Source organism: Saccopteryx bilineata, chromosome 4, assembly GCF_036850765.1.
Source record: "Saccopteryx bilineata isolate mSacBil1 chromosome 4, mSacBil1_pri_phased_curated, whole genome shotgun sequence".
NCBI lineage: Eukaryota > Metazoa > Chordata > Mammalia > Chiroptera > Emballonuridae > Saccopteryx > Saccopteryx bilineata.
This window is the reverse complement of record NC_089493.1, coordinates 15,161,616-15,184,688: the sequence shown is the minus strand read 5'-3', so window position 1 is coordinate 15,184,688 and position 23,073 is coordinate 15,161,616. Positions and strand designations below refer to the sequence as shown.

General features: G+C 49.3%; 1 protein-coding gene across 4 annotated transcripts in view; it reads right to left on the bottom strand.

The window, feature by feature from the left end:
• Positions 1–2,027: 2,027 nt before the first annotated feature.
• The window catches only part of KCNK10 (potassium two pore domain channel subfamily K member 10), a 133,590-nt gene continuing 112,544 nt past the window's right edge, over positions 2,028–23,073 (bottom strand). For all 4 annotated transcript variants that reach the window (XM_066275504.1, XM_066275502.1, XM_066275505.1 and 1 more), the window contains exons 5-7: positions 14,324–14,510; positions 10,186–10,328; positions 2,028–8,046 (exon numbers count right to left, since the gene is read on the bottom strand). In XM_066275504.1, coding sequence (XP_066131601.1) covers positions 7,426–8,046; positions 10,186–10,328; positions 14,324–14,510 — 951 coding nt within the window. In that variant the 3' untranslated portion in view covers positions 2,028–7,425. The remainder of the gene's footprint in view (positions 8,047–10,185; positions 10,329–14,323; positions 14,511–23,073) is intronic.

The window sequence follows — 23,073 nt, the reverse complement described above, 5'->3', positions numbered from 1 at the left end:
AGAGAAAAAGGCAAATAATGTCTTAATATTATATTGAAGATGGTCCTCACCTCCTGGATCCGATGAAAGCACCTCAGGGACCTACCAGGATCATAGATCCTATGTTGAGAACTAGTAACCTTGAATATAGTCTTAAAATGAATTCTGAGAATGTTCCTGGATTAATAGGGAAAGAATTCTGTGATTGATGAAGATATCTGCCTTGGGCCCAGACATAACAAGTGGTGGCATATTTGTCACATATTTGACATCCCCACAAAGGGTAACGTCATTTCATTACGCTCACAGATGTTCAAACTACCTGAATAATATTGATTCTAAAGTAAATATTCCATTATCTATACATCTAAATGAGAGCTATTCTTCACAAAGCAGTCATCTTTAGAGGCTAGTTGTTTCAACAACTGTCACTGTGATTAAAATGTTGGAGTTCTTTTTATACCCAAAATTCAAATCAAACTGACCACTTTGTCGGCAAACTTGGTTTTGACCAAGATGGTACTAGGGGGTTGGATAAATTACTTACTCCACCAGTCTTGGCTCCAAATCAGTTCCAATTCATGAAAAAGTTAAACCTGCCTTGAAGGATGCACACGTGCTATTCATGGTTCCACCCATGATGGGCTCAGCTATGTCATATTGGGTACCGTGCTCAGTACTGGGCAGGGAAAGGAAGGGCATCGTTCCTGCCCTGAGGAGCTGACAACCGGCATCACACAGACAAGGAAACCAGCAGCTACAACCCAGTAGCTAAAACCCCGTATAGCAAGTGCTGTAGTTAAGGGGAGCTCCCGCTGTGCTGAAGACAGTACCCCTTTCAGAGGGATGGGAAGGAGTGTGCTTGGTACCAAGGGACTGGAATGAGTCAGGTGGTCCTGAACTGGAAAAGGGGGCTCATCAGTGAGGAAGACTTTCAGAAGGGACAGCCTATGCAGAGACCTGGAGATAAAAGACAAAATCCTGGGCCATTTGGATGGCTTGGCAAGGAATTCAGAAACGGTGGCAGCAGGCGTTGGTGTACAATGAGGCAAAATGCCTACCGGCCTGATAGACCAGCGCTGCTGGGTGTTCTCCTGAAGGGCAAGCAGATCCGTGACCAATCTGATCACTTTGAGCTCCTGCCATGTGCCACGCACTGTGTCAGGTTTATAAAAACAATAAAAATATGAGCCAGCTCTGTCCCTGCCCAGCCCATGACCAGCAGTCATGTTTGGGTTAGCCTGCGTGAGGTTATTGGCCTTGACTGCCATCACGTTAGGCCACTTGACCATTCCGCGCCACAGCCGGGAATTCACGGCTGACATCATGGCACGCCTTTCTCACAGGTGGGAAGGGGAGGCAGGGAGGGCAAGCCAGAAAGAACGCATCACTTTTCCCGAATGCAGCTGCATCCAGCAGAGCTGATTGACTGAGGTTGGGAGCTTCTTCTTCCCTCCAAACCTCAAAGCCTTCACCTACAGAATGAAGAAACCCACCTTGTTTCATTCGGAAGACCCCCTGGCATGTTTGTAACCCCCCTAGCACAGAACCTGACACATGACAGGTGCTCAGAAACAGTGGGCATTTTCTCTCCACGACCCATTATTTCGAGCCCACGGCTGACAGGCACATGGCAAGGGCAAAAAGCAAAGACAGCCTGGAGATCTGGGCGCCAGGGGAGTGGTATGTCCACTGGACACCGGTGGACTGAGCACAACGTCCAAAGGCAGCGCCTCACCTGGGTCCCAGATGATGCGACGTCGTGCCGTCCGGCCTCCGGGAGCCGGGGCACGCACTGAGGACCAGATAAAACCGCAGAGGTGCACACGACGATGCTGGCTGAAGACGCTCCTCTTGGGCTGCAGTGGGCTTGTCCACCTGCAAGACTATGAACTGTCATGGGCTCTGCCCCAAGGAGCACATGTCAGCGCCCAGCCGGGCAGGAAGCCTGTCCCCAGAGGCCCTGGGACCCGGAACGCAGATTCCAACCCAGCCGCTATCAACCACTGAGCCCCACGAAAGAAAACAGGACAGACATGGCAGTGGATCTTCCAGAAGGTCTTTGTTGCAATTTTCTCCATCATTGAAAAAAAAAATTACATCATCAAATAAAGACAGTAGCAGCACAGCTTATTGAAATGTTACAAGCAAAATCTGCTTTTTGTACTTTTCCTAAGAACATTATGAAATTCCCTCCCCCCGACCCCACATTATTTTCTGTAAAATGCCTTTTATTTTTTTTAAAGCACCATGAAATCCTACAGAGAGAAAAATAGGTAAAACACCTCCACACGTGGGTTTATCGTGGTCATTGTCCCCAGGGCCCCGGCTGTGACTCAGGGATGGGGGGAGGCCTGAGGCTGGCATGGGGACCGGTTTGCATATCTCTTCTAGGTACCACAGCACCTCCCCCCTTCAAGCTCACCGGCCTGGTGGCAAAGGAGAGATTTTCCAATGACCCTCTGCAGCACAAGTCTGTGGCACCCACAGCACGGGAGTCCTCTCGGGATTTTTATTTGTAATGCACAGGGAACATATTTGAGATTTTTCTCATAAAAACCAAGAACAGAAAGGAGATTCCAAACCTCTGAGGCACCTGTGAAATGATCATCACCTTCAGCAAAATCAGAGACACCTTATTTCTCACTGATGCCACAGCGCTGATGTTGTGTGACTTAGCCCCCCCCCCCCGGGGGGGATTGAGGTTACATGGATAACAGACAGGAGCAGGGAGCACAGGGCGGCAGGTGTATGGAACAAGGACAGAGTGCCGGGCTTCCTCAGGGCCGTGCCATTGGCCTGCTCTTCCAGCTGCCCTGTGCAGAATGAACAGTAGCCACTGTGCCAGGTTAAAGTCAACTTTGTTTCTGAGAGTTACCATTTTTATTTTCCTTAAGGCCATGATTAATTATTAGCTCTTCCGTCATTCAACCAAAAACTCCCTGTGCTCACACAGCCACTGCTTTGCACACAATTGCATCATAACGGTGAGAAAGAATGGGCCCCGCTTGAAACATGAGCGGGATGGATGCAGAAAGCAGAGACATGGAATGCAGTGCTGGCGTTTTTTCTTTCCCTCTTCAGAGAGTCTCTGCAGGCTTGTTTTCCTGTGCCTTCCTTATGGTTCAGAATCCATGGTGCACATGGGATGGTCTATACTCTACTGTACATTCAAATCTGCCCTACCCAAATTCTGGCCACGTTCTCACGTGTCCCCCAAACCAAGCACACAGATGAGCCGCGCTGACTCAGCCAGGAAATGCTATCATATCAGATGGAGGCAAGGGGGGGGGTTGCTAATGTCGAGCACAACCAAGACTTTCAACACGAAACGGTCCCCACAGCACCCAAAGCAGCCATTTCCTGTGTGTGTGCACATGTGTACGTGTGTGTCTGAGTGAGAGACGCCTACAGCAAGTGAATTTATGAAGTAATCACAGGGAACCTGTACTGCCAGTAACAGCAAATAGCGACAGCTTAAAATTCTTCACATAGTCTTAACACCATGCAAAAAATGCCCGCATAGCACGAGCCCTCAGGGTGACAGTGTGTTGCGAGGGAGGACAGCCAGCCTACACAGGGCACAATGCTAGTTTGGACACCTGGCTCTCAAATACATCTGGTATCCATCAATCACCCAGAACACAAATCCCAAAGAGCAGGGGACTAAGCTCTCTTCTTAGCCTTAGAATGAGGGGACCCATCAGTCAGTATTCACAAATCCAGCTAAAAAACCTTCTTAATAAGTTTAAGTCGTAGACCAGGGGATGTTGGTCAGAGAACTGCAGAACAAAGAGAGACTTTGACAATTATCTCTGTTCAGCTCCTTCGATGTGCTGATGAGGTAACAGAGATTGTAGGCGAGGGGACAGAGGTACCCACAATCACAGGCTAGGACTGGTAGAGCACAGCCAAATGGTCCCAGTCACCTTAGTGGCAGGCCCAGGACACCTCTACCTATACACACATTAAGGCCTGACCCCCAAAGCGATCAATTCCTCGAGTCTCAGTTGGGTTAGGGTAGGTACTGAGCTACAGTCTCTTCAAGTTATCCCTCGGCTGTCACCAAGAAACTTCTGTTTTGGGAGAAAAATTCTGGACCTGATTATAGGTGAAGCTATGGACACTGGGTGTGCGCCCTTTCTGTGGGGCGGGGCGGGCAGGTCGGAAGGGCAGGGTTGTGCTGATAGGTGGTCAGATCGGCAGCAGCTCTGCCTTCGCCACACGTTTTCCACCTGCCATTTGGCCCCATCTTTAAATACTACCATTCAAGCTACTTCAGAAGAACTGGGCACCCCCACATCTTTGCTTGTACACAGAAAAGCAACCTAGCCTCTCATTCTCTCTCGGCTTCTCCTTTGGAGATTACATAGTTTGTCAAGCTCCTTGCCCACGTACAACTAGCTCTATCTCCATGGCGGGGGGGGGGGGGGCGACTCTTCTTTGATCTGATTCATCAGGGCCTTGCCTCATCTGTCCTCGGGGAGAGGGTTGTATATATTGGAGATTTCCCCACTCTCAGGCATGAGCTATTTTCAGTGCCTTTGACTGAGCTCACTTGGGAAAGCATCTATGCACATGCCATCCCCCGTTCTATTTGGTAGAGTGTGCAGCTTAGCGTTTTGAATTGTTTGATTCCTGCTCTAGGCGGAGTTCCTGCAAGGTAAGCAAGTAAAGTGCGAAAGAGTGCTTTTGAGGGGCATTTCAACAACACAGAAAGGGTGCCACACACAACATTACCAAAACCAAAACGAGAATGACGTACAGCAAGCGTCTGCAAGGACAACATTTTAGGCCACGTTCACACAAAGACCTTGTATCCTCTTGGTAGAGAGATCTCCTCCCCACCTCTGTCTGCTGTGCCCATGAAACTGGAAAGACACGCGTGCACACGCACATGCACTCACAAGGGTGCCCGCACTACACGGACGCTGTAGCAGAGTCGAAAGCAGACTGTGGTCAGACAGGTCGTGAACACCAGCTCTACTTTCTGGCCATTCTGTGATTACTGAGCTTCCCTGTGTGAGGGGTTTGCAAACATTTCCCACAGAGTGTCGCTGTGAGGTTTCAGTGGGCTAATGCCCGTAAAGTGCCTAATCTAGTTCCTGGTCCACGGAAGCCAGCGGATCAATGACAGGGAAGCCTTTTGGACAGCTCCGGCTGCCGGGTCTAGAATTTTCACACACTGACTACCATAAAGAGGGTGCCAAGGAGTAGAGGATGCAAACCCAAGTGAATGAGACCCGTGGACAGTTAAATCAGAAAGCTTGTCACTTGATAGGAGAGAAAATCCCAGTTATCTACCAATTTCCTGAAAAACACTTCTTCGGGCTGCAGTGATCCCATAGTCAGAACCCTGGTCCACACCTGCACACACGTTTCTCAGTCGTCAGTTTACTACTGTGTGGACACAGGATGCCGCCCGTGAGCCACAGCTCCAGCCCCACGGAGGCCTGAACCCAAACTCACCTTGCACAGGAAGGGCCTCGTCAAAGTTGATTCCTACTTGGCCCCTTCCCCAAAGCAACGCCAGACTTTAACTAGAGCCTAAGAGCTTGTGGGGCGAGGGGAGGGCGTCGCTGCCCGTGCTCCAGGCAACGGAGAGTTGTGCCCTTGGGAGAAATGGCTGCGAAGCAATCTCCAGGGAACCAGCGTTAAGGATGCGGGGGGTATAAATTTCCCTGGAAGTCTCCGCTCATCCTGTGATATTCTGATCAATCCCTTTGTGTATGAATCATGTAAAAATCCCCAAAAGGTGGCACTGAGCAGCAGAAGCCCATAACCAGCCACTTGCTGTTGTCGCCAGGTCTGGTGCTTGAGTGTATCGCCAGGCCCAAATAGCTAAGTCTGAACCAGTATAAGGACCAGCCAATTATGAAAAAATCTGAGGCTCACAGAGGCTGGTTGCACTAGCACATATTCCCCCCCCCCCACCCCTGATAAAAATCCATTTAAAATCTTCCTCTCAACACTGATGTCTAGCCATTCCCCTGCTTTCCTTCGCCCAATGTTCTAACCTTGGGGAGCAATTATCATGTGTTTGTTACTGTTGGCCTTGAAACAATCACATTTGTATTCCAACTGGTGTTGCAATGGCAGGTGTTAGATATAAGGAAACACGCAAGGAAAAGGAATGCTTTCAAAATAAAGAAACGCCCAAACGTAAAAGTAAAATATTTGAAATACTTTTTTTAAGTATACTTTTTTTTTTTAAACGGCATTAATGGCACTTAAGCTGCAAGCAATTAAAACGACTCGATCGTCTTGTACAAGGGCTGGTTGAGGGAGTAGTTTTCCTTCTGTTTGGAGACAGCAAGATTGGCTCTCGTAACTACGTCTACCCTAAGACACCCAAAGGGACAAGAAGCCCTGAGATGGAATGATGCCGTGGTCCTCCTCGGTGTGTCTCAGACATGCAGGATGTCTATTTTTTATAAAAATTTAGGATCAGCTAGACAGAACAGCAAGCCACTGGCATCATGCAAGGCAATAGTTTTGGTATTTATCCCCCCCCCCGCCCCCGCTTATCAAAACGAGTTAAAGTTCCACTAGAAAAGTGAACACGAACATTTCAAAACCAGTTTATTCTCACCGCTGTATCCACTGAGGAAAATGCGTGATTTCTGCCTGCAACCATGCAGCAGCTGAGGTTGCGCCTTCCGCCGATGCTTGCAAGCTCGTTTGGACCACCTACCCCTGCGGGAAAGACCAGACGCAGTGGGCTTCTGTCCTTAGTTGAGGTGATAACCACAGTGTGATGTTTGTGAGTATTCTTTCTTCTTTGTAATGAGGAAAGCAATGGCACCTTCTCCCCACGTGTGCTCTAATCGGCTTCCAACAAGTTCCAGGCGCTCTCGGGTCCCACAGACATTCATTTGGAGCTGAGAAAGACTAAGTATGCACTAAACGGACCAGAACGCAAGCTCAGTGCAACCTGCCAAATGTCAACTCAAAACCCTAGTTACAGGTACAAGTGTACCCCCGAATCCGGTCCCCTTCTGCGTGTGCACATGTCGCTAACGGAAGGTTCGGAAAATGAGACTCAACATGATGGACACCGCTGTCCCCTCCAGAAGGCTGGCCTAGGGAACAGCTGCCCTTCCCTGTGTGCCATCCAGGGTGCACTGCACGGGGTGCAGCACTGCCCCCCGCCCCACCCCGTCCCACCCCACCCCTAGAGGCCCGCGACATTGGCAGCCACCACCTCCAGCGCAGGCGAACGCTCCCTGGCTGTCCTGCGGTCCCTCCCTATCAGAAGCAAAGTCCTTTGATTTGGCAGAGCAAGCTTTCTCAGTCCTTTATGGCACAGTGAAATATATTCTTCAATGCTATGTAATTCCAGACTAACGAGAAGTCTGTTTTAAGGCACGTGTCTCGGGGTGAATATATATTTTAAAAAACAAAAACAAAAACACAACGCTTCACCAAGTCCAACGTCCGGGACGCTCAGTCTCTGTCTTCAAGTAACGCGTTGTTCTCGTGCTCCCTGTCTTTGGTGTCCGTGGGGACCATGCCGTTCTCCAGCCCCGCGGGCTGCTGGGCGCAGTCCGTCAACATGGCCGTGCTGGAGTGGGCCGAGTTGCACATCTTTTCCGTCTCCCCCTCTTTCTTCTCCTCATCCAGGGAGTAATTGCGGAAGGTCTTGTAGATCTTCTGGACGTCCTCGGGCAAGGTCTTCTTGATGTCCTTGTTTTTCCTCTTGGTGAGCTTGGCGGTGGACCCGAACTTGTTGATGATGTTGTCCTCGGAGGCGCCCTGGCCGTGCTTGCTCAGCTGCTCGGCGCCCTTCAGGCGCAGGTTGTTGGGCCGGTTGTTGATGCTCTCCTGGGACGAGGCCTTGAAGCGGCCGGTGTCCAGCGCGGCGAAGACGGAGCGCTTCTCGGGGGACAGCATGTCGAGCGAGTGGGCGCGCTGGTCCAGGCCCAGGCGCCGGCGCTCCATGCTGCGGATGGTGGCGGCGCGCTGCAGCTTGTCGTGGATCTCCACGCTGAGCCGGCGCCGCGTCTCCCGGAACTCGGCCGTCACGTTGGCCTTCCACTCGGCCGCGTGGGCCTTGATCTCCCCCACCTGGCCGGGACACAGAAGAGCAACAGCACGCTGAGAAAGTCCTCTCTGCCCGGCCCCCAGCGCCCACAGCCCTTGGGTGTCCCAATGGGAAGGCTGGCTCGGGGCGGGGAGGGAGGGGCACGCAGACATGGGGGGGGGTGTGAAACGCTGCTTCTGCCCTGGTCCCTCCTGCCCCCTAACTACTCATCTCAAATTGGCTCGTGACTAATGTGGCTCAGGGAGGCACACCTGCTGGAGAACCCAAGGGAAGCCTGAGATTTGGAGTGGACTGAAGGACAGGCCAATGACATTCTGGGTGAGAAAGCCGTATTTTGAGTTGGACAGGCCTAAAGGGTTTCAGGGATGTGTCCACCCCCTCCTTAACAGCGCAGCCCCATTCCTTCTGCGCTGCTGGGGTAACCATGGCCAGCTGACAGAGGGCATAGGGCGGTGGTCGGCAAACTCATTAGTCAACAGAGCCAAATATCAACAGTACAACAATTGAAATTTCTTTGGAGAGCCAAATTTTTTAAACTTAAGCTATATATAGGTAGGTACATTGTTATGAACTTAATTAGGGTGCTCCTAAGCTGGCCTTTGCGCCCGCACGTGGTATTTTGTGGAAGAGCCACACTCAAGGGGCCAAAGAGCCGCATATGGCTCACGAGCCACAGTTTGCTGACTGGTATAGTGAGATAAAGATGTGCACTTAGCTCAGTCCTACACACAAAGCAGATATTCGGAAGGCCCTTGGCCCTTCCCTTTCCCTCCAATGGCTTATCTGGGTAGGATGACCAACCTGTTCCAGTTAGCCTGGGACCCCCGATTTTAAAAGGTAAAGTCTTGCATCCTAGGAACTCCCTTAGTCCTGGGGAAACTGGGCCTGCCGGTCACCCTGTATCTGGGCCATGCTGTGGTTATGTGCTATCGGGCTTCACCTGGTTTAAGAAGACCCCCCCAGGGTGCCTGGTAACCAAATCTCCCTGGTCAGGGTGCAGAAAGGGGACATGCTCAGAGTGAGGCTCTGCACGCAGATCACTGTCACATCTCGGCTCTTATTCAGCAGGGCAGACAGTACATCCCACGCTTTCCTATACAGAGAGGAATTCACACTTCTGCGTTGAGGAAAGTCAATATTTATGGTGCTACTTTCCCTTTTGTTATAGCCGATTTTCAGCAGTTCTGTTAGCTCCCTGGGGAATCAGCCTGACACAGGCTGCACTGCCAGTGTTCCTGTGTGCCAGGAAAATTCACATCGTGCCCAGGAATGAGACTACACATTTCCACATTCAGCAACTTTCTCCTGAGCCCTTCTATATAGAATGAACAGTTGCTCTTAAAGAAGCTACCCCTCCTTTTATTTCTTGGTCTTTTAAATCTTCTTACCTTTCTTTACCTCTTTCTTTCTCTTTCCCTTGCCTCTTCCTTTCTTATTTCTTTTCCCCTCTTCCTAAAAGAACTACATGGAATTTTTTTTTTTAACTCACAAGATTCTACCTTTCCTTCCTAGGCTCCCTCTTCTTGCCTTTGTGTAAGTTTCCTGCACGTTTACATGCAGGAGTAAAGGCTGCACGCTCCTGGGGTATGCTTATCTACTCATTGGACAGCCAGGCGGGGATACAGGCGACAGGGACCCCTTGAGTTCACTTTCCCGTGGCTGCCTACTGCTCGGTGACTTCAGTCTCACACAGAATCAAGAAACATTCACGGTGTTCCAGCGCGTTTCCATACAGACCCCGTGACCTGAAGGATAGGCAGGCTTTCTCAAGCTTTTTATGAATTTTCTAAGCCTCCCTCACGTATTTCCTGATGAGGGGAGACTGCACGCCTCCCTCAACCACAGTCGGCCTCTGCTGACTATATCAATATTTTTCTTTTAGTTTTCATTCCATGTTTCAAACTAAGGTATTCTTTATTAGCCTCTCCAAGATCCATGGGTTGGGGAGTAAGTCACCAGATTTTCCCACCTGCCAAAAAGGGACCCCAGAATAATTGTTACTCCATTTCACTTGGCTCTTAGGTAGCGGTTCCAGACCAGGAAGCCTCGTGAGCCCTTCACTGAGTAAGAAACACTCGAGCCCATAGGAAAGAGACAGGACGTTCTTGACACGAGCGTATCTGATCTCAGGAACATCTGTAGGATCTGGGAGGGGGTCCTACCTCTTCTTTTGTCTTTTTGGACAGAACCCGAAGCCAATCTCCGATCATACTGAGGACTGCTGCAAAGTAGGCGAGGCCAACAAGGATCCAAAACCACACTAGGGGCTTGTACCACTCCCGGTAATTGATGCCAGCATTTCCCCCTGAAAACAACCAGACGTTACTTTAAGCAGGATCCAGCAAATGGTCTTTGCAGAGCAAACAGAATCCGGTCCATGTAGCGGAGATGTCACCCCGTCACTGTCTAACACTCAGCCATTAGGCCTGCTGCGTACAAGACGTGGCAGGCAGTGGGAGGCGAGCAAAAGATGTGTCCCGTCTCTAAGGAGCCTGACTTGTGGATGATCTTCCTTTGCTACTTGACCACTCACCACAGCTCCCATAGCAAAAACATGTCAGTGGCCAACCCGATCCGCCTATTCTCCACCTGAGCTTGACAGTGAGTGGCTTGAGCTGGAGGATCAGGCCCAGTTGTCAATTTTTCTTAAACTTCTTTAAATTTAATAGAAATAAAACACCATGAAATCCTCCCAAATGGTTTGCAATGCATGGAACCGGGTTTTACTTCTTCTTCTTAAGCACACGTGCGTTTACCACGAGCCTTTACACACAGCATTTCCGAGACGTTGATCCAAGCCATAGTGATTTACTGCTAACGGGGCTGGTGTTTACATAGTGCTAATCCAAAGGGTCAATTAGACTGAGTAATTAGAACCACCACGACCACGCTAGAACTAAAAGGGACCTTCCAGGCCAGCCAGAACAATCCCTTTATTTTATAAATAGGGATTACAGAAAAAATCCATCAGACCAGACTGGCCAGTTGCCTAATTGCATTGACTGGTTGTTTTGTTGAACGAACCAGTCATTTATTCCAAATAATTAGCCAATCTATTCCAGCCCTCCCACAGACACTGCCAAGGGTAGCCAGGCAAAAATGGGTTCCAAGCCCAGCCCCTCTTCTAAAGAAGTGGGGATATTCCATGAAATAATTGATGTCAGCCTTGTTCTCTGTGAGACATGCTGCCCAGTGAACCAGGCAGGTGGCCATTACTAAGACAACCGACATTAGCCATGTATTGGTAACTGTGCTATTACGTGATGAGTGATTAGTCGTTCCTGCTGGGTCAGGGTTGTAACCACCACCAAATCCATATTAAACTCTCATGGTATCAGCTGTATTTCCCACAGGTACCGGGACAAGCATTGTGGCCTGTGGCCTGTGGTTCTTCTCAATGCAAACGAACCCTTTTTTTTTTTTTTTAATTTTCAATTAAAGTTTATTTTGTATTGGTTTCAAGTGTACAGCTTAGTGGTTGGACAATCATAGATGTTACAAAGTGTTCCCCTCAATATTTCCAGTTCCTAACTGGTACCCATACATGGTTATCTCAATAATGTCGACTGTATTCCCTGTGCTGTACTTTACATCCCGGTGACTATTTTCTAACTGCCAGTCTGTACTTTTTAATCCCTTCACCTCTCTCTCTCGGTCCCCCAACCCCCTCCACCCTCTGGTAACTCGCTTTTCAATGCAGCCCACCGATGTCTCAGTATTTCTAAATGTCTACCGCCACTTCTTAAAATTAGAATTCCAAACATTGCCAAAGGGCTCCATAGCAAGCCCTCCTGAGTTTGGTTTGGCTGCCTCTGTCCTTTCCCTTTAGGCGACTGTCCCCCACAGCTTTCTCTAGGATGCTATTGGAGCTCCTGCAGCATTAAGTGGCTTTTGAGGTTCATTTTGTTTCTGCGCCTAGCCAGAGAACTCCTCAGCTTTCTCCTTGAGGCTGACTGAGAGCCACTATGTACCTTAGCCAGCCACCATCACCCAACAAAGATCGTCACTAGGGTGCGCCAGTGAACAACGCATTAATCATCTTTCTGCCTGTTCCTCTATTAGCCGTTGCCCACAATTGGAGCTTTCCCTGTGCTCCTGGTCAGGGTTGTGAAATGCTACAGTGTTGCTCACTGTCCTAATGCGAGTCAGCTACCAGAATAAACCAGCACTTAGTCCTGTGTGGAGATCAGTGTTCCGGTTCTATTTCTAGTAGAGTTGATATCATGTTAAATCACAGCAACCATCAACTCTTGTTAATATACCTTTTAAAACAATCAGGCATCCTTCCCTGTCACTCTTAGAGTGTTGGCCAAAAAGGTTGTGATAAACAGCCAACCTAAGGCATGCAGTCTTTGGACCCACCCATGTAAGCCTAGAAATTCGAGAAGGGCCTGGTCTAACTACAGTCAGCACTGTGAACTGCAAGAGATCCCTGTCTGTGCAGACCTCCAGACAAAGGAAATACGGCTCTGTTATCAGTGGAAGTAAGAAAATGAAAACAGTGCCACACCTGTGACTGTGCTGGTCACGCCTTCGCTCGGTCAGTAAGGATACAGTCAAGTGCTGGTATGTGCTAAGTGCTCAGTCTGTAATACAAATAAATAAAATCATATATTTTTAAAATAACGTATTCCCAGGGCTCCGCTACTCATGCCCCAGGTTAATAGAGTAACAGACTGAATTGAGCACTATTAGAGCAGGGGCCTTCACCAGTGTCCTCTACCGGGCGATCCTCCAGACAGACCAGGATCTGCACAGAGCGCTCTGAGGCACAACTAGCGCAGATTACGCTAGGGGCCGGGGGGGGGGGGGGGGCTCAATGCTCTCTGTGAAATGGTTCTGCACTGCAGCTGCCAATACCATCACAGGAACCCCAGTCTGGTGTCCCACAGACCGGTGCCGCGTGATGCTCGGGGGCTAACCAGATGACCGTTCCTCTCCCTTTCCTCAGTTTCCCTGTGGCTTCAGTCCAGAGCTCAGGTCCCTAATCACATGGCACCAGGTGCCTTCCCCCAGCCCCAGGTGGGGTGAGGAGCTACACAACAGCTGAGCACTGTGCATAAGGGAAGACTCATAGGGTCCCAGGCTCTTTTAGAAACAATTTTTAATCCCTTCAATTTTGCGATTCTTAGTCCTTAGTCAATAAAAAGAAAGGCAACGTGAAAACTGGTATTTCTACAAAGTGGACATCAGTCGTCACCTGCCCGGTTGGAAGAGCTGCGACACCACTGTGCTGTGTCACCTGGGTCACAGAATTCACGAGGAGGCACTCGTGCCTTTTGATGAGCCTCCACCATCCCCCTAGAATTTCCTGTCTTCCAGGTTCCCGGGGACAAGGTCCCTGTCCTCGTGGGCTCGTACTCCACGGGGAGGCCAGGGCACAGCCAGATCAAATGCCAAAGGAAGGACAGTTGGTCTGGGAGTGCAGCCTGCAAATGATCAAGGGTCAGTGCCACACATGCCACACACACACACTCCATCCAAACAGTTTGAACTTAGGATAGAGGTGTTTAATCAAAGCACTCGCCTCTTGGAGTAAAAAAAAAAAGACTGATAGTCTGACCTTCTGGACCTATCTTATTAGAAGGAGAGGGACGGCCACCTCTATGCCCGCCTTCCTGCCACCCCCTGGGAGCACGTAGGAGGGCAGCTCTCCCTTCGTTGCCAGCCGCCTGCCCCGGGCTGAAAGGAATGGTGGTTTCCTTCCGCTTCCATACACCCAGCCCGCTGGGGTCTGTTCTCACAGTGCAGGCTATTGCCACTATACATTCATGCAGACTCCATTCTGCTCTATTCCCTCGGGGGGCAGGGCTCAGCTCCTGCCTGTCAACTGAGTCCTAAGCTTTGTGGGTCCACCCAGGACCACGTTTGAGGGGACAATGGCCCTCACCTCTTGGCAGCAGCAAGGTTAATCTGCAGATCGTGGCAGGCTAAGCTCCGTGCTAATCTCTCCAGAGTTTCACATTTGCCACTTGCTAATTAATACAGCCTTTTTCGACGGATTCAAGGAGCCTTAATACAATTCAAAAGTCCAAAATTCAATGAGAAATTCATTTCGCTCGTGCATAATTCATACGACAATAAGGGCGGTGAGTGTCCTGGGGAAGGCGGGGCTGGCGCTCCTCTCACGGCAGGAGCCCGATGCTGTTTAGATCACAGGGACCACGGGCTCGACCTGAGCCTGTGCACAGCAGCGGGACACTGGGCCTCTTCCATTTGCTTCTCCCACAGCTTACCTTCTCGTGGATTTGGAAAGCACCACCCACGGGGCCTGGCGACCGGGGCGCCCAGGCTGCTTACCTGCCACAAAATCCCCGAAGCCCACCGTGGTGAGAGTGACCACCACAAAGTAAATGGACTCCAGGGCCGTCCACCCCTCGATGTATTTGAAGATGACGGCGGGGATTGTCACGAACACGACGCAGCCGGCCAAGATGAACAGGATGGTTGAGATGACCCGGATCTTGGTCTGACTCACTTGCTTTTTCTGGGAACAGTGAAGGAGAAAGACAGGTCAGCTTCATCACCTCGGACCCAGAGGACAAGAGATACATTTAAAAAAAAAATGTATTAGGCCCTGGCCGGTTGGCTCAGCGGTAGAGCGTCGGCCTAGCGTGCGGAGGACCCGGGTTCGATTCCCGGCCAGGGCACATAGGAGAAGCGCCCATTTGCTTCTCCACCTCTCCGCCGCGCTTTCCTCTCTGTCTCTCTCTTCCCCTCCTGCAGCCAAGGCTCCATTGGAGCAAAGATGGCCCGGGCGCTGGGGATGGCTCTGTGGCCTCTGCCTCAGGCGCTAGAGTGGCTCTGGTCGCAATATGGCGACGCCCAGGATGGGCAGAGCATCGCCCCCTGGGGGGCAGAGCATCGCCCCGGTGGGCGTGCCGGGTGGATCCCGGTCGGGCGCATGCGGGAGTCTGTCTGACTGTCTCTCCCTGTTTCCAGCTTCAGAAAAATGAAAAAAAAAAAAATGTATTGCATCAGTGGCTTTTACCGTACCTCCCTCTGGTCATGGGCAGCTTCGTGAGAATCTAATGAAAGCTGCAGACCTTCTCCTAGAAAAATGCACCTGCAGATGTTTTGAGGTGTTCTAGGTGCTCCTCAGGCCCCGTGAAGCCTGCTGGTGGGCTCCTGATCAAGGCGCCCCACTTAGCTCATGCCTTGACTGTCCCCTGCCCGGGTCCGTGACCACAGCCCGATGGCGACGCTACCTCCCTCACCAGTGCCAACACATCGTTTCCCAAGAAGGGCCTCGGTCTGGAGCTCGTTCCTGGGCTGGGGACGGGCCTCTCCCTCGTTTCCCTCGCGTCAAAGGGGGTACGCTGCGGGCGGGGTCTGACCTGAGACCCGCCAGCGTGCTTGGCTGCAAACACAACGCCTAGCCACCCCACCCACGTGTGTGGCAGAGTCCGGGCATGTATTGGGGCGCTTCCTCACCGCCTTCCCCTGCTGGGCTTGGACATTTAGAGCATACTCCTTCCTCTCAAACACTCGTGTTTGTGCCGGTGCTGTGGGCATCGTGTTTGTCAGCTAGCTGTATTACCCGCAAGGGTCAGGACAGGAGTTGAAGTCAGAATGACAGGGTCACTGGCTAAAGTGAGTGGTAGAAACTGCAGTGCGCATGGGCTCCCGGAGGAGTCACGTGCAGAGGTGAAAGTGCACGTGCAACGGGAGTGCACTGATCCTGGGGTAAAGGAGTCACACCGTGGAGGCCAGAGGACCTGAAGCATCATTAGTGTTCTCCTTCAACGCACGCAAGACAACCTGGCATTGCCTCCAAGCTGAATGACCCCTCAGGTCTCAGAGCCCCCAGAACTGGCCCTGGAGATTGTTTCAGGGGGCCCTAGGACCAGCACCTCCCCAAACCAATATCCTAGCATACATATATCTGTAACGCCAAAGTGCGTGGGCCTTTCTACACTGCCTAGATTGATTTTCTGCAAAAGTACACCACATTTAGGGCAATCAATACAGGAAATCCTTACCGTGTGATCTATTTTCTGGTCATTGCCTTCTAGTGAATTAGACCTCAGAGTGCAGACAGACGTTTGCATTCATAAACCTCACTCACAGATGCAGCAACAGAAGCCCACAAGGGTTAAGGGATTTGCATAAAATGATGCGGCTAATTAAGGGCAGAGCCAACAATAGAATTCTGATGTGATGAACTCTCAGTCTAGGGAGTAATGAAAAAAGACCACAACAGCTTTTCAAGTTATTCAACAGTTTGCCAGCTCAAAGTTGCCAGCATCCTCTCCTAACAAAAGAAGCCACGAGGAGGAGGCCGCCCTGTCTCCCTTCCGGGAAGGCAGACTGAGAATAAGAAATTGTCACCGTCCAGGAATTCTGAAGCTTCGCTCACAGCAGGGACATTGGGGCCAGGTTTCCCAGGACGGAAATGGTCCAGAGAGACTCTGGGAAGTTCACCCACGTGGCTCAATCATGTAAGTGCTCATCAAAGAAATGGCTAAGTCTCAGTGACAGAAGGTTGATTTCGTCTCTGTTCCCCTTCTTCCCACCCTCCTCTTCCTCTCTGACTTTTGGGGAGAAACATCGGTGCCTCCTCTGTATAGGGAAGCTTCGAGAGACAAGAGCTGAAAAGGGGGGGAGCTGCTCCCCACTGTGATCAAGACTCAAAACCATTCCGTCCCACCCGACTGGGGTCTTGGGTCCTAGGCATAGTCCCTATGGCAAACCAGAGAGGGCAATGAAATGACTAAGAATAATTACCGTGGAGAATCTTTATCTGCACAATCTAAGTCAGCACTATTCATGCTCTAGTTCCTGGACCAATATGTTTCCTAAACTCGCAAAGGACAAGCTAAAAAATCGCCATCCTTCTTTATAAAAAGGAAGACATGAGCTCTAACTCCGAAGAGGACACTCAGTATGTAAAGTGGGAATAGGGAAGACTAATACGGTTCCTGTTCTTATATAGTCCCCGCCTACCTCCTCAGAAAAGCCAGCTGGAAAAAGAAGAAGATATTTTATTGATATTTCTTAAAATGTATCTGAAATACCATTTTTCCCACAAATGAAAGTATCATGTCAAGATAACTTGCCTGAGAAGCCAGGGAATGCTCTCCCCACTGCCTGAATTTCCACATTGGATATTAAGGACTTTGGGTGGAGGGGCACTTGAGCCCCTCTGAGAATCCAGGAACTTAGTTATTATTCATCTAGTTTTGCTTTCAGACAGGTGCAAAAATCTAGAGCCCCAAAGCAGATTTTACCAGATTGTTAAGTGAATTGAATTGCTGGCAAAATTCCCCACCTCACCGATACACTGTCCTCCTCAAACACATAATGATATTAAAAGTGAGTTGGATGTTTCTGCGACACTTGTTAAGTCAAAGTGGGATGTGAATGTAGCTCCAAACCAAGTGAGTTTGAGGCTGGAGAAGGAGGGGGCTCATCGGGGGAGAACTGGAGACCCTCCCAGGCTTCAGCAGGAGGGTGGAGGGGAGGTGGCATGGAGCAGGATTTGTTTGGTGGCAGAGAGGGATGTGCACGACAAAGCCTAGATCCTGGTGTCCTGATTGCATTATCTGCTGGAGAGTTTCTCAGCAAGGTGAACATGTCAGCACTGCTCACTGCCCACGCCAGTGTGTTCCTGGGCTGCTTCCTGCAGACAACTTGGGGTGATGTTCAAAGAAGGATTGGAGAGCTTAATCACTGGAGGCCCTGGACGGTTGGCTCAGTAGCAGAGCATCGGCCCGGCATATGGAAGTCCCGGTTTGATTCCCAGTCAGGGCACCAAGAGAAGCCATCTGCTTCTCCACCCTACCCCCTTCTCTCTCTTGACCTCTTGCTCTCTCTTCCCCTCCCACAGCCACGGTTCAAGTGGTTTGAGCAATTTGGCTCCGGGCACTGAGGATGGCTCCCTGGCTTCCTCCTCAGGTGCTAAAATAGCTCAGTTCAGAACAATAAAACAGCAGCCCAAGATGGGCAGAGGATTGCCCTGCTCGTGGGCTTGCTGGGTGGATCCACATCGGGGCACATGAGGGAGTCTGTCTCTCTGCCTTCCTGCCTCTCACTTAATAAAAAATTTTTTTAAATCACCGGGGTATATTAAGGACTTAAGAAATCAAGTGTTGACCCTGGCCGTTTGGCTCAGCGGTAGAGTGTTGGCCAGGCGTGTGGAAGTCTCGGGTTCGATTCCCAGACAGGGCACACAGGAGAAGTGCCCATCTGCTTCTCCACCCTTCCCCCTCTCCTTCCTCTCTATCTGTCTCTTCTCCTCCCACAGCCAAGGCTCCATTGGAGCAAGGTTGGCCCGGTGCTGAGGATGGCTCCATGGCCTCCGCCTCAGGCGCTTGAATGGCTCCAGCCACAGTGGGGCAACACCCCAGATGGGCAGAGCATCGCCCCCTGGTGGGCATGCTGAGCGGATCCTGGTTGGGTGCATGCTGGAGTCTGTCTCACTGCCTCCAGCTTCTAACTTTGGAAAATAAATAAATAAATAAATAAGAAATCAAGTGTTTTGTATGTGAGTGCGCACACTCTTCCTTGCATACATGTGTGTGTATGTGTGTGTGTAAAAATGTGAATACCCATTTTTCACTATAAAAGGAAAAGGTGTAGGTGTTAAGGTTTTAGCAATATCCGTTATTCTGGATACTCATGTTTTTGCAGCCCTCCAGAGATCTATATTTTTTAAAGTTGCCTTAATTGAACATTTGAAACTGTAATTTTCAAGGTATAACCAGAAACTAGCTTATACTTCATCCAGTGATCTTTGGGCTTCATAGTCTTGTTAGCCATGCAACTACTCAATACTACTGTAAGATGGTGTTTAAGAACCTGGAGTCCTGAGACACACCCCACCCCCAGTGCTAGACAGCTGGGCGATCTCAGGCAGGTGTCTAAACTTCTCTGTGCATTCATTTCTTCCTCTATACAATGGGAATAAGAGAATCTGCCTCATAGGACTGTTTGGAAGATCACATAAGTATGGGAAAACCTAGCACACAGTGCCTGCCAAGTGCTCAGTGATTGTTAGTGACCGTTTTTGATGTAGAAGATCATGTATTTTTTTAGATGTGGACAGTCCCAGACTTAATGCTGCCCCTTTGCCCTGGTGGCTGGCTAAGATCATCTTTGTTTAGCTTCAGGAGGTCAATGTTGGCTGTTCCTTCCTGGGTCCATTATCTCATACAATCAGCTCATTTTCAATATGAGGGGAATCTTCATTGGTTCTTCTATGCTGATTCCGGATTGAGCTGTCAGACTATTTTAGCTCACAATCTTGAAAGTTTTTTTTATTTGCCTACGAGTTAATTTCCCTCTAGTTCTTGAACATCCTTCAGAAACGGCCAAGAATTGCAGGTTGTGTCTGTGACGTCACAAACAAGCTATAGAGGGGCCCTCCGAGTCCCTGCCTGGCTTTCCTTGCCTCGCCCCCTGCCCCCACCACTTACAGAATCAAGCTGTGTTTCCACAGTGGGGTTGCTAGGCAAAACCTCATTGCTTATTTACCAGTAAGCAGAGCAGCTAGAAAAGGCTTCAGGAGGACCCAGATCTGACTGAGCTAATCTTGGACTGACAAAATGGTTATCCCAGAAAAGATGGTTTGATATAATATTTGGGCAGAAGTGACAGGATCATTGTGCATATCGGTCCAAATCTTCTTTTCACATTGTGTTGATTAGAATAATGTTTTCTTTCCTTCTCCTTGTGCAAACAGTATTATGCAAAACGATTTCCTGTATCCCACTGACATTTACTGCAGGAATTTTTGAAGAACTCAAAGCCTATCTCCTGTAGCGTTCATTTAATTGTCAAAGTTATACATGCAATTATTTCAAAGAGCGAAATAAATCTCATAAACAGGAGGCAGGGGAGCCAGCCCCAGGAGCTCTCCGTAGAGAAGAGAACACATACATGCTGACAATTGTGGAAGTGCAGACATGTTTCAGACCTCAGAGGGCGAAGCCAGATGCCCGGTTCTCATGAAGCATAACACCCGGCCTGTGTCTGTATACTTCCGCATCTGATTTTAGAGAGCAAGTGTATTTCTATTCAGCCGCAGGCTGTTTTTTTACTGGATGTTTACCCCTTTCCCAATGGCCTTTTTTTTTTTCCCACCACTTACTTTTATGTGATTTCTTAGAATTCTGAGAACAGCAACCCGAATTGTTGTGCCTGGCTTAGAAAGTGGGTACTTGTTGTGACTTTTCAGCCAGAACATTGGACATGGCATACAATGATAAAGGTACTGGGATAAAGACCCCAAGACAGGAGCTAGACATCAGGAGCTCTCGCCTACGGTTCCATTTGTTTTGTTGAAGGGTGGCCCTATCACCATGGTAATACCATCAAACTGAGAATAATCTCTCAAAATGGAAAGATAGTAGGAACTGCCTCACAGAAGAACTGACTTTGTTTTCTCATATTAGGATGCATTCCACAAAATATTTCTTTTTAATCAAAGGGCCAGTTCTAACACTTTCAACATCACAACAAATATCCGCATAGCACTGTATAAACTGCGAGGAGACTTTTTACGTACATTTAACCTATAATCTTCATGGCAGCGGTACTGTAACACACATTAGTGAGAAGCAGTAAAATCTCCATGGAAACTATGGGAAATGTCCTCCTCAAAAGCCGAATAAATAAATGGATCATATCTACACAAAATAATAGCTAGTACCTGACTCTGAGCCACACTACAACATCTAAGAGATTACTGGCCAGCTCAGTATCGTGTTGGTATCACCATGCAATGTTTTTGAAAAAGCTTTTCATATATATAATTCAATTGCCTTTATTACTGAAATGCCAATGCAGGTGTGTCCGGGATGGACAAAAATTTAAATCCACAAACAATAAAAGTCCTCAGCTATTCCACTCCAAGTACACCTCAATTAAAATCTCTGGCCCTGGCCGGTTTGCTCAGTGGTAGAGCGTCAACCTGGCGTGCGGTTGATTCCCAAGTTCAATTCCCGGCCAGGGCACACAGGAGAAGCGCCCATCTGCTTCTCCACCCCTCCCCCTCTCCTTCCTCTGTCTCTCTCTTCCCCTCCCGCAGGCAAGCCTCTATTGGAGCAAAGGTGGCCCGGGCGTTGGGGATGGCTCCATGGCCTCTGCCTCAGGCACTAGAATGACCTTGGTTGCAACAGAGCAACGCCCCAGATGGGCAGAGCATTGCCCCCTGGTGAGCATGCAGGGTGGATTCCAGTTGGGTGCATGCAGGAGTCTGTCTGACTGCCTCCCTGTTTCCAACTTCAGAAAAAAAAAATACAAAAAAAAAAATCTTTGTAAGTTTTCTGTTCGAAAAGTCAGTGTTTTTTTTTAACATTTGAAGATAATACTCTATTGAAACACAAGATTTTACATTCTAAGTTCAATCAATTAATTTAGGGCACAATTATTAAGAGCTTTTTATATGTTTGGGGCTGTCCTGGTTGCAAGGACACACCAGTTGGCAGGGAGGGAGGGAAGGAAGGAGGGAGGGAAGGAAGGAGGGAGGAAGAAAAGAAGGAAAGAAAGAAGGAAGGAAGGAAAGAAAAAAGGAAGGGAGGGAGGGAGGGAGGGAGGGAGGGAGGGAGGAAAGAGAGAGAAAGAAAAAGAAAGAAAGAAAGAAAGAAAGAAAGAAAGAAAGAAAGAAAGAAAGAAAGAAAGAAAGAAAGAAAGACGAAGGAAGGGAGGAAGGAAGGAAAGAAGGAAGGGAGGGAGGGAGGGGAGAAAGGAAAGAACAAGTCTCTTCCTCGTGCAGACAGTTTGGTAGGCACAGGTAGGGTGGATACAGTTCCGTCTTTGGCTGAAACAGCGCTGTCCATGGTGCCCACTCCTGTCCCAGCTGTTGAGGGCAAAGACTACTGCCTAATGACAGAACACGGATTTAAAAAAACATCCCCTGAGAGAGAATAAAGGAATATTCTTGCGGCTCTGGTACATGGAATACACAAGTATGCCGAGTGCAATGGACCATCCTTGGATCTTCGTCAGCTAAGCATTCAGAAACTGTGTCACATAGGCAATCACGCTGATGTAGGAAACACCTAGATGTCCCTTGACTGAGGAAGGGTCCCTCTCACTAGTTGAGGTGAGAAATGCAGACCCCTGGAAAGGAGAGGAGAATGGGGCACCTCCTGGTGAACTCGGTCAACAGAATAACTCCTGGTCAACCCGACACATGCCCTGCCCAGCTGCCCTCGCAACCAAACCCCACGTTTCTTTTACCCAGATGTCAGCAGCACTTGAACAATGTCTCCACACTAAGAAGAAGCCTTCTCCACCAGCACACACTCAAGTATACAATTTTATTACTAGAATCCCAATGCTACAGAAATCTCGAAGGTAGGCTCATGCTTTTCCCGCCACTAACAAAGGGTCACGATCATAGATCATTGGCCAAGCAATCCACAATAGTCAGGGCACTATATTCCCCCAAATAGGATAAAAGTTCCTTCCCACCCCTAACGCTTCCCTCCTTGTGCAAGGAACCCTACCCACTATAACACATGTGGCCTTCAGCCTCTTGCTCTGACCCAGGGACTGAGGACCCGGCCTCTCCCTCTCCCTCGCCCTCTCTTTTGGGAAGTGAGTTGCCCTGAAGAAGTACTCCTGGTAACCCTTTTCTAATTCTGGGGTTATACTAGGAAACCCCCTTGTCCACAGATAGAAACCATATCCTCCAGTGTCAGGGGAATGTGGCAAAATTAGACTTCAATCTGTTAACTCTTTTGTCTTATTTCTCAGCTGGGTTCCCACTTTGGGTGGGGAAGAGGGGGTATTCTTTACTGGGCTCCCTCAAAGACCTTGATCATCTCTACTCTTCTTTTTCCATCTGGTGCCATGGTTTTTTATTGTATCAGAGAATTCCATGGTAATTTCACCATGAAGAAAGGAGGAAGTCAGGCCATCTTCTCTGGGGCAAGTTCTCCTCAACAGAAAATGAGTTTCCTTCTTTAGGTAGTGGCAAAAGCAGAAAAGAGAGAATGAGATCACAGTGGGACTGCTGCTGACAGTGCCCTCCATAAAGGAGATAAGGAATTGGGGAAGCCATTGGCTAGACCTGGCCAGGAAGAACAAGAATCTTACACAGA